Source organism: Diceros bicornis, chromosome X (genome assembly GCF_020826845.1).
Source record: "Diceros bicornis minor isolate mBicDic1 chromosome X, mDicBic1.mat.cur, whole genome shotgun sequence".
In the NCBI taxonomy this organism is placed as follows: Eukaryota; Metazoa; Chordata; class Mammalia; order Perissodactyla; family Rhinocerotidae; genus Diceros; species Diceros bicornis.
Window position 1 is genome coordinate 138,434,185 of NC_080781.1, and position 14,173 is coordinate 138,448,357.

Genomic DNA, 14,173 nt, shown 5'->3' on the forward strand with positions numbered 1-14,173 from the left:
GTTTTGTTTTTCCAGAGTTCATACAGGTAGACTGCAGAGCCCCAAAGCCCTTCTTCATCTCTTTCAGGGCCAAGGATATGGAGGGTTCCAAGTCACAGATAGACATTCCAGTTTGTTTTATTTAGAAATCATCCTCAGGCAGAGCTGCAGGGACAGGCCTCTGTGAAGCAAGCATCTGTCACATGTAGAAACAGGCCTTGAAGTCCTGGGGCTCTCCAGGCAGATGGGCTATGCATTGACTTAAGGGTGACATGCCAGTGAGCTTGGCGGGTGTGTCAGACAAACTAGGACAGTTACCCTGGAGCTCCCAAGTCACCATGCTGTTCCCACTCAACCAGTGGCTGCTTCACAAGGATTGTTAGGGCAGTTGCTTGTCCTGTGAAGTCTGTGCCACAAGGTGTGTCTGAACTGACTGCTCCAGCTAAGTGATTTCAAATATGTTGAGAATAAAGAGCCTCCTCAGAATGTACACCTGTGTGGAGACACAGGCAGCTCTTTTGGTCCCTTCCTCCCAGGGTGCAATGCTCAGTAACTCACAATTCATGCAGGCCTCTGCTCTGCGTTCCCGCTCAGGGCGCCCAGCCCTATGGCTCGAGGGCTGAGTCCCAGTGACCCGGACTCCGGGGCCCAGGCTCGACCCAGTTCCACCTTCCTTTGTTCAAGCATTGACCAAGCACCTATTTCACACTGCGGAGCATCAGTGGACTTATCCACCTTTCAAAACTATTTGGCGCTACCAGCAAGGTCCATAGGCTTCATGGAAAAGGAATGCAAACAGATGGTGTAAGGATGGGCAGAAAGGTGGTGAGGGTGTAGAAAAGACATGGGAAGACAGTAAGCAAGTGCATAGTGGAAGGGGATTTGCATGTTCCCAAAGGCTGCTGGGCAACTGCAGTCTGCCAGCGCGCTGGTCAGTGGCTACCCACTGCTCTGGAAGAACCTCTTGTCACGGCTGTGATGGAAGCCAGTGGTCCCCAGAGTTACAGGTACTTTGCCCCTGGAGATGCACACGACACATCATTGAGAATGTCCCAAATAACCCCATAACATCTCTATTTTTAATTTTTCAAATAAATAATTTTAATAAAAAATCTATTATTTAAATGTAAACTTAAATACATCTTGTTTATTTAAAAAATTTGGTGTGTTTTATAAAGTTCAGATTAGTACATGCATAGGATATCTAAGCAGATATACACATGGTGGGGGAGCATGCTTAAGAGGGCTTGATTTATGTCAGTGATCAAAAACATTCAGAGGTCAGAGCTGGCCACGTGGTGCGGTTAAGTGCGCACGCTCCGCTGCTGGCCGCCTGGGTTCGGGTCCCTGGGCGCACAGCGACGCACTGCTTGTCAGGCCATGCTGTGGCGGCCATGGCGGTGTCCCATATAAAGTGGAGGAAGATGGGTATGGATGTTAGCCCAGGGCCAGTCTTCCTCAGCAAAAAGAGGAGGATTGGCATGGATGTTAACTAAGGGCTGATCTTTATCACACACACAAAAAAACACATTCAGAGGTCATAGCTCTAGGCTGTTCATTAGCCTCAGAGGACCAGTAAGGCATAAGCCATTTGTGTGTGGACTTGGTGTCCCGGAACTATTGCACTGTCCCTCTCAAATAGGGTTGTAGGATCCTGATGGAAGCAGGCTGGCACAGGTGAGAGGGCTGGGCTTGGCTCATGCTGCATTGAAGACTGCAATTTGCAAAAGAAAAGAGCAGTGGGGGTGGGGCTGTCCGAGGACAGGGTAAAACTAGCCAGAGGGAGAAGGGGAATGGGTTGGCAGGAAGAGCTGGGGAAGGAAAACCTAAAAGAGGTGTCCTCCCTGGAGGAAGCCTGTGTTTTTATATTCCAACTGAACGGGAATGGGTGCTGGGAGTCAAGGAGAGCAGGTGTAGTGAGAGGCTGCTCCCCATTGTCGTCAGTCACTTCAGCCTTCCCTGAAAAGTGGGAGTGGGCTGGTGGGGTGTCTGACATGAGGGAATTTGGAGGCCTTCTCTGCAGGAAAAAGGGACAGCTTAATTAAAGGCAAGAGAATGTTTGTAGTTGGGTTAGGGGATTAATAATTTACCCCAGTGGCTTGGCGGTTAAGTGCACATGCTCTGCTGCTGGCGTCCTGGGTTTGGATCCCGGGCTCACACCGACGCACTGCTTGTCCCGCCATGCTGAGGCGGCGTCCCACACACAGCAACTAGAAGGATGTGCAACTATGACATACAACTATCTACGGGGGCCTTGGGGAGAAAAAGGGATAAAAAGGAGGATCAGCATGGATGTTAGCTCAGGGCTGATCTTCCTCACACACACAAAAAAAATAAAATAAATTACCCCAGAAGAGGAGGAAGGGCTCTACAAATCAGTCAAGGATATCTAGTTCCAAAAGAGAAGTCATCTGGGGGCCAGCCCTGTGGCTTAGCAGTTAAGTGCGCACGCTCCGCTACTGGCGGCCGGGGTTCGACCCCGGGTGCTCACCGACTCACCGCTTGTCCGGCCATGCTGAGGCCGCATCCCACATACACCAACTAGAGGGATGTGCAACTATGACATACAACTCTCTACTGGGGATTTGGGGAGAAAAGGGGGGAGGGGAAGGAGGAGGATCCGCAATATGTTAGCTCAGGGCTGGTCTTCCTCAGCAAAAAAGAGGAGGATTGGCATGGATGTTAGCTCAGGGCTGATCTTCCTCACAAAAAAAACCCAAAACAAAACAAAAGAGAAGTCATCTGGACTGAGAGAACAGATAGAACAAACGATAGGGTCAGCCAAAAAAGAAATGCACTTCCGATGGGAGACCTGCCACCATAGTAGGTAATAGGGTTACAATGGCGACCCTGAGCAGCGTGCCCACCTCCTGCTCTCCAGGCAGGGGCCCCCAGGAGTGCTTGGTGATAAAGCGGTACAAGTATGGGATACAGGTGGTATTTGCAGGGAAGTGTAATGACCACTGTTGTGTTTACCTGCCTGGCATCAGGTCACAGCATCTCAATTTTCTTTGAGGAACCATCCCTCCTCCACTCTCGGTACACAAGGTTTCCCAGTGCAGGACCCCAGCATTGGCCTCGGGTGGGCCCATCCCAGGTGTAGCCAAACAGAGCCACACAGATTGATGTAAGGATAAGCCCATAATCCAATCTGGACCAACGACAGTCCCCAGGGACTTGTACTGGAACTACTGGGAAGGTGGGAGCTCTTTTTTGCTGGAGTTGCTAAACTGGGACCTCTACTATAGCTTCCCATACCTGGGGGAGACAATATGTTTGAAAAGGAAGCAAATACTGAGAAAAGCGGAGCCAAGAGATGGAGCGAGTCCGTGCCTTGATGATCCCGATGACATTATTGGAGCTAGAACACCCATGGGGGTTGGGATCTGTTACAGGAACAATAAGTCTCCTTCCCCTGTCATTACTTATTTATTTTTGCTCACACCAGTTTGAGCTGGGATTCTGGCACTTGTAACCGAGGATATCCTAACTCCTAAAGGGCAGGCCTGAGGATACAGCTTTACCTCACTTTGGAAACTTGGGCAGGCTGTGCTCCACACCATCAGCTTCCTAGCCTGTGTTGGGCCAAGTGGGGGATAAAACTGGCCTGCTCTTTCCATTGGTGTGACTCTGCTGAGCCCCAGTGAGGGCACAGCCCCCTGGGGAGTTAGGGGCCATCACCGGGGCCCACTCCCGAGTTCCCGGCATGTAACACAGAGCCTGGCCCAGGGCAGGCACCTGGTGAATCTCTGGGGAAGGTCGGGCAATCACAGCAGTGGCCCCAGTGACTCCCAGCCTTGCAGTGTGGACCTTCCGTGAGCTTCCATGTTATTTGGGGCAAGCTACTAACCTTGCAGAGCCCTACTTATCTGGCTTCTAACGTCCCGGCTCCAGTGAAACTCTCCTAAGCTCACCAGAGACCTTTATCTTCTCTGGAAATGGGGAAAATGGTAGTACTTTCTTGCTAGGGTTGCTGTGAGAACCGCGTACATAACACGTGTACAACCGAAGTACTGATGGAAGAACTAAGGTGAGATTTGCTTCAACATATCGGGCCAGAGGGGATGCAATGAAACAGTGGCCACATGTTGATCATAGTGGCAGTTTCGATGGGCACATTGGGGTTCATTATACTATTCTACTTTGGGGGCCGTTTGAAATTTTCCATAATAAAAGGTTTAAAAAATAAATATATGTATGATACTATAATGGTGGATACATGTCATTATACATTTGTCAAACTCAGACTGTACAACACCCAAAGGGAACCCTAATGTCAACTCTGGGTTTTGGGTGATGATGCTGTGTCAGTGGAGGTTGGGTATGTGGGAACTCTCTGGACTTCCTGCTCAACTTTGCTGTGAACCTAAAACTGCTCTAAAAAAGAAAGTCTATTAAAAAAATGAATACACGTAAAGCGCTTGGCACAGGGTCTATGATCACCATCTCCTGGGCTGACGCTTCCCCAACCCTTTGCGGTCCTGGCAGCACAACCACAGCCTCTCCTTCCCGCCTGTCCCTGGGCCTCTCACTCCTCTTTGGCCTGCTCCTTAAATACTTTCGTTTCTTGACGTTTTGTTCGCACTCTGGCAGCACTTAACTCCTAGAAGGCAGAGGCTCGGGAAGCCTTTCTCCAGAGCAGGACTTGTAAGTCCATCGCCCCCGCCACGGACCCCTCAAGGCTGCCTGGTTGGTGCCCCAATTCCTCCCATCTAGGAAGTCCAAACAGCCTTCTCTCCTTTTGCTAACCCCAGACCGCTCCTGTGCCCCTGGATGTGCTATTCCAGCAAAACTCCTTATAGTCTCCTGCTGGTTCTTGCTCAGTGGAGGGAAATGTAACTGTAATCTGTGAGAAATGCCAAACAGCCCACGTGACTTGGCCCTTTGCGGCCCTGATTTCAAAGGCATCCACTATCCCGCTGTGGGGAGACACACTAGCTCCTGAGGGAGGCTGGGCAGAGAGGGGAGGCACCTGGGCTAGTTTTAATCTCCATCCCTGTCCCTATAGGCCTGTGCTGTGTCCGAGGGAATCGAGTGAGTTTCCTGCAGCCTCAGAGGGTAGAACCATCTCCCCTGGGCAAGGCTATGGGGATGCTAGCTGGGGAGCTGCTCTGCTCACTGCCTGAGTCACACCTCAGCCAAAATGGGTCCTGTCGGTGGCAGGAGCCCTGGAGACAAAGGCTGTCTGCTAAGGCTGTGGGGGCAGGTCAGCTGAGCCTCCAGGACATGTCCCTCCCCCCCACGACACCACCACCCCTGACTCCCCACCGAATGCACTTCATTCCATTGAGGGCCACCAATTTATTAAGAGTTCATCTAGAAGGTGGGCCCTCTGACAAACTGCACGAGACGCCACCTGCCGTGCTGGGGACTGTGATCAGGCTCGCTGTCTTACTGCCCGGCTGGCCTGGCTCCAAGGCAGCCCCTTCCTGCAGAGAGTGAGGCAGGAGGCAGCCAGTCCCCTGAAGTGCCCGCCAGGTGTGGCTCACCAGAAGGAATCACAATGGAAACAGGATTAGCCTGCAGAGTAGTGAGTGGCACTGGGATTGAGAGGATCTAGAAGATGCCCCAACTCACCAGGCAGCTGCTACCAGACTTGTGCGGTGACAGGGTGAGCACCCAGGGTCCTTGTGGCCGGGGGCACTTGGGAATTGGGTAGGGGCTAGCCAGGGGGAGCAGCTTAGGAAAAGAAGGAGATGGGTACCTGGGCTCCCCTGACAGATCGTGATGAGGCCGGCCCCTTCAGCCCCCACCACCGGTCACACTCCAGTTACCAGTCACTGCCTTGGAGCCCCAATGTGCTGGGGCAAGAGAGCGCTCCTGGCTGGGTATGGGGTTGGGCCTCAGCCCTGCACTGCCACCGCTGCTGCTGCTGCCGCCACCGCCACCTCCTGGGCTGGGCACACGCAGCCTCCCTCAGCCTGGTGCTCTCGCTCGGCTGGCTAGCTGGCCATGGTCCTCCTGGGGATGCAGCCTTCCATCTCCAGCGCCTCGGGCCAGCCTTCATACTTATTGGTGTGCTTACTGTTCTTCACGTGCTGCAGGGTCGGGGGGGGGGCAGGAAGTCACAGCCTCAGCCCTGAGGCACAGGGGACACACAGAGCTTTCAGTCCCCCTGTGCTGGTGTCAACCAACTGTGCACTCTCTGTCCCAGTGCCTTGATTTTCTCATCTAAAAATGGCACTAGCTGCACTGGCCTGCCTCCCTCACAGGTGGAGTGGGAGGTCAACTTCTTTGCCCTTATGTGGGCCTGGCACACACAAGGAAGGTAACGAGGGAGTGTGTGTGTCTCCACCCTCACCTGGCCTGCACGGAGCTGCTGAAAGCTGCAGAAAGAGCAAGGCCAGAGGGGGCATTTCTTCTCTGGGGGCTGAGCTGCTCTTTTGGCAGCCAGAGCCTTCCAGAAACCACTGGAACAGCCTGTTTGCCTTGTCCTGCTGTGGGGAACAGGGCTTGGGTGCACTGTAGCTCTTCACGGGCTGGGAGCCTCCTAAAGATAAGGATGGCGCCTGACACGTGTGGCCCTGGAGGAGCAGGTGGCCAGAGGGCAACCAGGGCTGGTGGGAGAAGGGCATGCAGTGTGAACTGGGGTACTGGGCCTTGGGAAGACGGGACACGACTGAGCATCTTGAAGATGTTTGAGAGGAAGGTTGCTTAGTTGTGAGCCTTGCCAATGTGAAAGCTTTGCCATTTAAAGACTCTTTAGAGTGAAATCCATATAAGACAGACAAGGTCATATTACTTCCCCTCCCTGTACAGATGCTGAGGGGGCCAGGGCTGCCCCGGGGGCAGGTGCTGGGGCAGAATTCAGGGCAGGCTGTGGTGTGAACAGAAGGGGACCTGGCAGGATGCTGGCAGAAGGGGCAGGCAGACTGCCCTGGGCCAGGAAGCAGAGGTGCCATGCTCTCCACCCGTACCTGCTCAAAGGGGCTCTTGTTCTGCACGCCCTTGGCCCCCACAAACACCCAGCTGTCTCGGAAGGCAAGATCCTTGACGTTCTTGCTGCCCAGATCGCTGAAAAGCTTCCTGGTCTCTTCATTCATCCTGCCGCACAGAAGGAAGAGATGTGAGCATCGTTGTAGGAGGGCCAGGCTGAGGCTGGCCTTGGCAACCACTTACTTGGTGGCTGGGTCATCATAGGATGCCACGAACACCAGTGTGCCTTCATGCAGTGGCCGAATAAACTTCAGCAGATCGTTGACATCTGGGGGGACAGGTCCAATGGAACACAGAGCACCAGGCACCACTGATCACCCCTCCCCCACCAACCCCTATGCTCCAAACAAGGAAACTAAAGTAGGGATCAGGCCAGGGACACGTCCCACCAAGAGTTGCCAAGTGAGTGCAGGGACAAACTGGTATCAGAAATCAGGGCCATCCCCATGACCATACACCTAGCCCTCTCCCGCCTTTTCCAAACCCAAGGAAGTGCTTGAGAAGCCCCCAGCAAATGGACAGAGAGAGCAGCATTTCAGGGGAAAGATGCCCAGTCATTCTGCTGCACAGTCATAAAGAGGAGGCCATGGCCACAACTCACCTCCCGCCCACATGTCGAAGGCCCGGGCCTCGATGAGCTCACCGCTGACCCCTGGGTCGAGAGGGAAGGAGGGGGTCCTGCTGCGCAAGCCACTAGGGTATCTCCACCCTACCACCTCGGCCCCCCCAGATCACCAGGTTCAGGACATGGTGGTGGCCACCGGGTGCAGACCTTCCGGAAGCTTTTCAAACATCCCCCCATATTCATGCCCACTGTGCCCCTTCTTCAGATAGTGGCAGCCCACCTAAAGCTGCGGAGCTTCTGCCTGGCATTTGACACCCTTCAGGGGCTCTCCATGAAGCACCCTCCAACTTCCGGGAAACTTCTAGTTTTTTACTGCTACCATGTTTTTGTTCATTGGGTCACTTCTTCTGTGGAGCCTTCAGCTCACACAGACCCCTCCCCCGGGAATTCCCGGAAGGGAGGGGAGGGAAAGGCCAAGGCAAACAGCCAGATGCCTCCTCATGAGAGAGTGAGGAAGGAGGGTGGCAGGTCACGGCCAGCTCTGCTTCTCTGGTCCGAACTCTGACCACACATCATGGAGGACTCACCGTTCACCAGGGCGATGTTCAGTCCCCGCCCCACGTTGTCCTTGACACTGCTCATGAGCCTAGCAGGGAGACAGAGCCCTCAAGTGGCACCTCCGCTCTGCTCTTCCTTGCATGGCCCTCGGCCCTCGCAGACCCAGCTTTCAATACCCCATTCCCTCCCCTGCCTCCGTCCACCCCAAGGAGCTCACATCTTGTCCTCGAGGCAGATCTTGGGTCCAATGACATTGGCAGCCCCGCTGACCATGCGGAAGGCCAGGTGCTCCTCAGGACACGGCTGGGGCAGGCCGCACTTGTACTTCCTGGCCCGTGGCTCTGAGCGGGGACAGCAGGGGTGACCCATGGGCCTGGCCCTGGGGTTACCCGAGATCTGAGACAAGGAGGTCAGGACCAGCCCACAGGGAGGAATGAGTGAACACAGAGCAAAGGACTGGTGGCGGGGAGGGGACATGGCTCAGGTCAAGGCCAGGGACACTTCCACAGACACTCTGCATCCCGCTGGGGCTGCCCTCAGGGCAAGGTGACAGGGACCCCAGGGAGGCTTTTCTGCCACTGGTGGGAGAAGAGAAAAGAGGCGGGAGGGCTGGCTTGGGCTGTGGCTGGGAAGGAAGGAGCAATTGGGGGGGCAACCGCACAGACGAGCGCCTGGCCAGAGCAGACTGCAGGACAGCGGCGCCAAGAGCACCTGGTTCCCATGGCGCAGAGGCAGGAGGGCAGGAGGAGGATGGCCTCTGCTACAGGTTGAACCGTACCCCCACAAAAGATGTGTTGAAGTCCTAACTCCAAGTTCCTCCGAATGTGACTCTATTTGGAAATAGGGTCGTTGAAGATATAATTTGTTAGGATGAGATCATCCTGGAGTAGGGTGGGCCCTAAATGAAACAAGTCTCCTTATAAGAGACGGAAGAGGAGATCCAGACATGGAGGAGAAGGTCACATGAAGACAGAGGCAGAGACTGGAGGGATATGCCCACAAGCCGAGGAACACCTGGGACCCCCAGAAGCTGGAAGAGGCAGGAAGGGTCCTCCCCTAGAGCCTGCAGAGGGAGCACAGCCCTGATGACACCCAGATTTCACACTTCTAGCTTCCAGAACTGTGAGAGAAGAAATCCTTGTTGTTTAAGTCACCCAGTTTGTGGTACTTAGTTACAGCTGCCCCAGGAAATTGATAGAGATTTTGATACCAGAAAGTAGGGTGCTGCTGTAACAAATCCCTAAAAATGTGGAAATAACTTTGGCATTGGGTAATGGGTAGAGGCTGTAGAATTTTGAGGTGCATGTCAGAAAAGGCCTAGATAGCCTTGAGGAGACCGTTGGTAGAAACATGGATGTTAAAGGTGATTCCGGTGAGGGCTCAGAAAGAAGAGAGAAGAACAGTAGAGAAAGCTTCTATCATTCTGGAGAACACATATATCATCATGACCGAAGGTTGCTAGAAATATGAATGTTAAAGGTGCTTCTGGTGAGATCTCAGACGGAAATGAGGAACACATCAGACACTGGAGGAAAGGAGGTCCTTGTCATAAAGTGGCAAAGAACTTGGCCGAATTGTGTTCTAGTGTTTTGTGGAAAGTAGAACTTGTAAATGCTGAACTTGGATATTTAGCTGAGGAGATTTCCAAGCAAAGTGTCGAGGGCATGGCCTGGTTTCTCCTTGCTGCTCACAGTAAGACGTAAGAGGAGAGAGAGAAACTGAGAAAGGAATTATTAAGTGCAAAGGAACCAGAACATGAAGATTTGGAAAATTCTTAGCCTAACCATATTGTAAAAAACGAGAAAGAATGCTCTGGAGAGAACAGGAAGGATGTGGCTGGACAACTACTTGCTAAAGAGCTGAGGCATGTGACTTATGGATCCACTTAACCATGTCAGCAGAATCCAGGAATAGAAATGGGGTTATCCAGGAAAGATCTGGAGGACCTTCTTGTCTTATAGCTTAGACCCTCATGAACTGCACAGGAGACCAACGTTTTTGAGAATTTTATACTAGCAGAAACACTGCCGGCCTGGACTGAAAGGGACAGAGAAAGGACAGAAGGAGGGATGGGTGACTCTGAGGGTAGAGTGGTGGCTGCAGAGGCCAGAGATGGCACAGGCCCAGAGGGTAGGACTGTCCCCTCCGGTCTGAAGGTCCCCCCCCACCCCCGGGGGGGCCAGAGGACAGAGCATCGGGTCACAGAGGATTCTTCTCAGGCCTTGAAACCTAATGGCATTTGCCCTGCTGGGTTTTGGACTTGCTTGGGAGTGGTGACCCCTTGATTCCTTCTAAGTTCTCCCTTTTGGAACGGGAATGTCTAATCCATGCCTGTCCCACCAGTGTATTCTGGAAGCAGGTAACTTGTTTTCTAGGTTCACAACATGCAAGCAGCTCTGCGGGGGCTGTGATGGCAAGTTTAGGGAGGGATGAATGGAGATTAGAAACCCTGGAGGACTAGGGGCAGGCAGCGGTATCACAAAAGTAGTATGAGGGGTGGACACAGGGGAGGAGCAGGAAGGTGACAGGAGCCTTACCTGCAGTCGCTGAGTTCTCTGGGCCTGTGGGTACAGAGAGTTGTTTCTGTTAGCCTGGAGTCCTCTGGGACCTGCAGCAGGGCAGCCTGGCCCTACACCATGAAGTCAAGGTGGAGGGGCAGTCAGGCTCAGGGGCCAGGGGCCAAGCCAGGTTGCCTTGGCATGTTCCTGCTTAAGTCTAAATGATGTTCAGATGCAAAGCTCCCTGCTCCAGGAAAAGGGTAATTCAGAATTGTAAAAAGGACTTAGGTGAAGCGTCACCAATAACTAGGTGTAGAGTCCCCTCCCTATGTCAGAGGCTGGTGGAAAGCCTGCAAGGAGCAACCAGAACATCATCCCCAGCGTTCAGCAGAAGCCCCTCTGCCCCCGACTCGGGTCCCACTGACTCCAACCGGGCACAGAATTCTGATTAGCAGGGACTGGCTTTCCCAGCCAAAGCAACTGGGTGGTGGGGGAAGGCTGTGCTGGATGCCAGGAGACAGACTGAGGGCAGCTAGAGGTGGCCTGCCAGGAAGAGACAGAAAACCCAGGCCACCCCCACCCCCACCCTGAGCCTCAGCCCACAGGCCCAGGTAACCGCCCTGGTGATCTCCGTAGTGGGGCAAGGAAGAGTCCCACACTCACTGGTGAAGAGTTGCTGGATGCGAGGAAAGCCACTGCCAGGCCCACCCAGGAGGATGCTGACTACGATCCATGTGAGGCCCACGGTGACGACCAGGGCCACAATGCGGAGGGGGCCTGGAGGTAGGACAGACACAGGCAAGGCCACCTCAGATGCCAGTGAGCTCCCAAATGACCCTAGGACCAGACTGCCCTGTCCACTTGGGAAGAAGTGACTGGAGGACAGGAAAGTGGGTACCTGTCACCATCCACCAGATGGCCTGAGAGGGGAGCTCCTAGCAGGTAGAAGGAGGAAACTGAGTTCTAACTCCAAGGCTCCTGGCTCTGTTCTCCGTGGCAGGTGTGGAGGGGCCTTCCAGAACTCACTGCTCAAGTGGGCTCCAGTGCTCCCCCTAATTTCCTGCCTCTGAGGTTACCAATATATTTGTGTCCCACCCATCCTGTCCTCTTTTTCTCCTGTTAAAACAGAGGAGGGGGTCCTTACTCCTTTTGAAGACCAGTGCCTTCACCTGCTGTGAGGTGGACTGGCAGCTCTCCTCCCCTCTCAGGTTTCTTGTAATGGTGATCATTCTCTCTATCTCACCCTTTCTCCTCTCTTTTCAACATCTCCCGTGGTAAGAAAGCACAGAAGGAAAAGCCCTCCTTCAGAATCACACCCTCATCCAGCCACTGACCTCTCTCCCCTCCCTTCCTCTTCTCTGTCAGCTCTCCCAAAGTCATCTATGCTGGCTCTTTCCATAGTCTCACCTCCCACTCTCTCCCAACCTACTCCAACCTGGCCTTGCCTCCACCACCCCACCAAAACAGCTTGTTGCCAAGGCCACCTATGACCTTCTTGGTGTCAACTCCCCGTGTCACCTGTCGGCCCTGATCTTCCTTGACCTCTCAGTTTGCTGCCCAGGCCCTCCTGCTGGAAACACTTCTGCACTGGCTTCCAGGACAGCACACCCTAACTCTAGCTGGACACTCCTCATCCTCCTTGCTTAGATCGTCCTCCTCTACCCTCCCCTGAAAAGCTGGACTTTCCCAGGCTTCTGTCTCAAGCTGCCTTCTCGGCCTATGCTCTACCCTCCCTCTAGGTGCTCTCATCTACTCCTGGCCTTGAATTAACCCCTATGGACAGCCCTGACCACTGCTGAGGCCACACCCTCCCAGCCAGTTCGTCAATGGCCAGCTCCCATGGGACAGATTCATACCGCTGCAACCTCAGCACGTCTGAACTCCAGTTCTTGAGTTCTGTTCTCCACTCCCAACCTGTGCCTCCCCAAGTCATCTTCATTTTAGTTGCCCAGGCAACAGCAGGGCTGACACTGGGTTCATACCCAACCCCACCACCACTCTGGTCAGTTTCTCCTCTAAGACTGTGCCTCTCCACCTCTGCACCCCACCCCCCTCTGCTTAGTGGCCATGCTCCCTGGAGCCTCTCCCACAGTTCATTTTCCAAACAGTGGCCAGTTATCCAAGTTGGAAGAAATCAACTATCCTAATCCACATCTCACAGCTTGTGGAGCTGAAAGGATTTAGTCAAGGTCATAGAATGAGTGTTTACGCAGAGTCCTTCATTTCTAAAACCAAACCCAGTGGTCCACCTGGGGCCCCTCTAGATGCAGACCTCTGGATACCTGGGCCTCCAGCCAGGTCCCCTTTCCAACTCCTTCCGTTCACTGTGGAAGCGACCCACCTGCCAACCTCATGTCCACTTCTCCTGCTGGGTTGGGGCCACCGCCTACTGCACTGTTTGAGGACCGTGCGCTCTGGGAGCAACAAAACAGAAGAGAAGATTTGGGTAGGGGTCAAGGATGAGCCTGTGCTGGGCCCCTGCTGTAGAGCGGGTGCAATCGGTACACTGACTTGTTCGTCCAACCACCTGGCCAGGTTCGTCGGGAACGCGGAGAGGAGCCCTGCCAGGCTAGGAGGGAGCTCGGGAACCCGTCGGCTCACGATCGTGCCCACGGGAGCCTCTGGGGCTGGGAAGTGGAAGTGGTTCTCCTGGACGCGGCCCCTCCGGTGGGAAGCCCCGAGCTCAGGCCGCCTCTCTGGGCCTGGGGGCCAGCGATGCGGGCTGCGTCAGCCGGAGACTTGCCTGGCGGTGGGGAGATGCGAGCTCGGTCGAGGGCAGCCCTGTCAGGCCGGTCGCCCCGCTCTGCTCGGCGACGGCACGACAAGGAGCTGCGTAGCGCGGCCCGACAGGCCCGGCAATGGCGGCCTGGGGCGGGGCCACAGCCCGCCGGCGCCACCCGGGCCATCGGCTAGGGCTGAGCCTCCCGGCAGCCGGGTAGGAGGGGCCCGCACCGGCCCCGCCTCTGACGTGCGCTCAGGTTGAGTAGCCAGGCCGCCAAACGGGAGGAGCCCTATCCGGCCCCGCCCCTGCTCCTACGTATGCCCCGCCCCAGAAGTCTCTCCTCAGACTCCTCCCAGGTGGGAGATTCCAGCCTTCCTGGGCTTCCAGGGCTGGGGCTACACTCCTGCCCTGTAGTCAGATTTCTGAAGCCTGGGAAGTCAGATGGATCTGGGCGCGTAATTGGAAATTGTTTTAAAGTTGATATATGTGCCTTTTGGAAACATGGCAGTACACAAGAGTACGCGGTGGGAAGACACCAGAATGCGACGATCCAGAGACAACCAGGCCCAGCCTTTTGACGCCTTTCCTCGCAGTCCGTTCTCTAGATGGAAGCACGTTCGCGCCGTCTCACATATCGCTCTGATAAGGGGAGGGGGCGTCTAAAACGTTATTCAGACCCATTGGAAAACTCCTGCCTGCTCCTCTAGCCTTCTTCAGGAAGGCGTCCCTGACACCGCCCAGTGCACCCTGATCACCTCCTGCACTGGGAGAGCTGGTGACACTCCTTTCGGCTGGACCATCTTTCTGGAGGGCAGCCGCTGGGAGGCATGAGAACCGCAGAAACATTCATGCCCTTTGACCCAATGACGCCACTTCCCAGAACCTTCCTAAAGAAAGAATCCAAAATACAGAGAA

The 14,173-nt window shown here is 54.5% G+C and overlaps 1 protein-coding gene across 3 annotated transcripts; it reads right to left on the bottom strand.

Moving 5' to 3' along the window:
* Positions 1-1,123: 1,123 nt before the first annotated feature.
* Positions 1,124-13,395, bottom strand: FAM3A (FAM3 metabolism regulating signaling molecule A). Of its 3 annotated transcripts, XR_009217355.1 has the most exons (11): positions 13,048-13,395; positions 12,878-12,950; positions 11,200-11,313; positions 10,576-10,599; positions 8,256-8,379; positions 8,068-8,126; positions 7,517-7,567; positions 7,099-7,183; positions 6,897-7,023; positions 2,070-6,017; positions 1,124-1,693 (listed from the first exon to the last, which is right to left on the bottom strand). XR_009217355.1 is itself a non-coding variant. In XM_058535037.1 (10 exons), the coding sequence occupies exons 2-10, from the start codon at positions 12,888-12,890 to the stop codon at positions 5,922-5,924; spliced, it is 693 nt and encodes a 230-aa protein (XP_058391020.1). In that variant the 5' UTR covers positions 12,891-12,950; positions 13,048-13,395; the 3' UTR covers positions 1,124-5,921. The 3 variants fall into 3 exon arrangements, 2 of the variants coding, with proteins under 2 accessions (XP_058391020.1, XP_058391021.1); XM_058535037.1 differs by having other exon boundaries at positions 1,124-6,017; XM_058535038.1 differs by having other exon boundaries at positions 1,124-6,017; positions 13,280-13,394.
* Positions 13,396-14,173: the final 778 nt, after the last annotated feature.

What these genes read in the sequence shown, in the direction of transcription:
- FAM3A (XM_058535037.1), bottom strand. An exon ending in GAACATCGCCCTGGTGAACG is followed by an intron (nt 7,568 to 8,067) that starts GTGAGTCCTCCA and finishes CTCTCGACCCAG; the next exon opens with GGGTCAGCGGTGAGCTCATC. An exon ending in ACAAGAGCCCCTTTGAGCAG is followed by an intron (nt 6,018 to 6,896) that starts GTACGGGTGGAG and finishes CCGACCCTGCAG; the next exon opens with CACGTGAAGAACAGTAAGCA.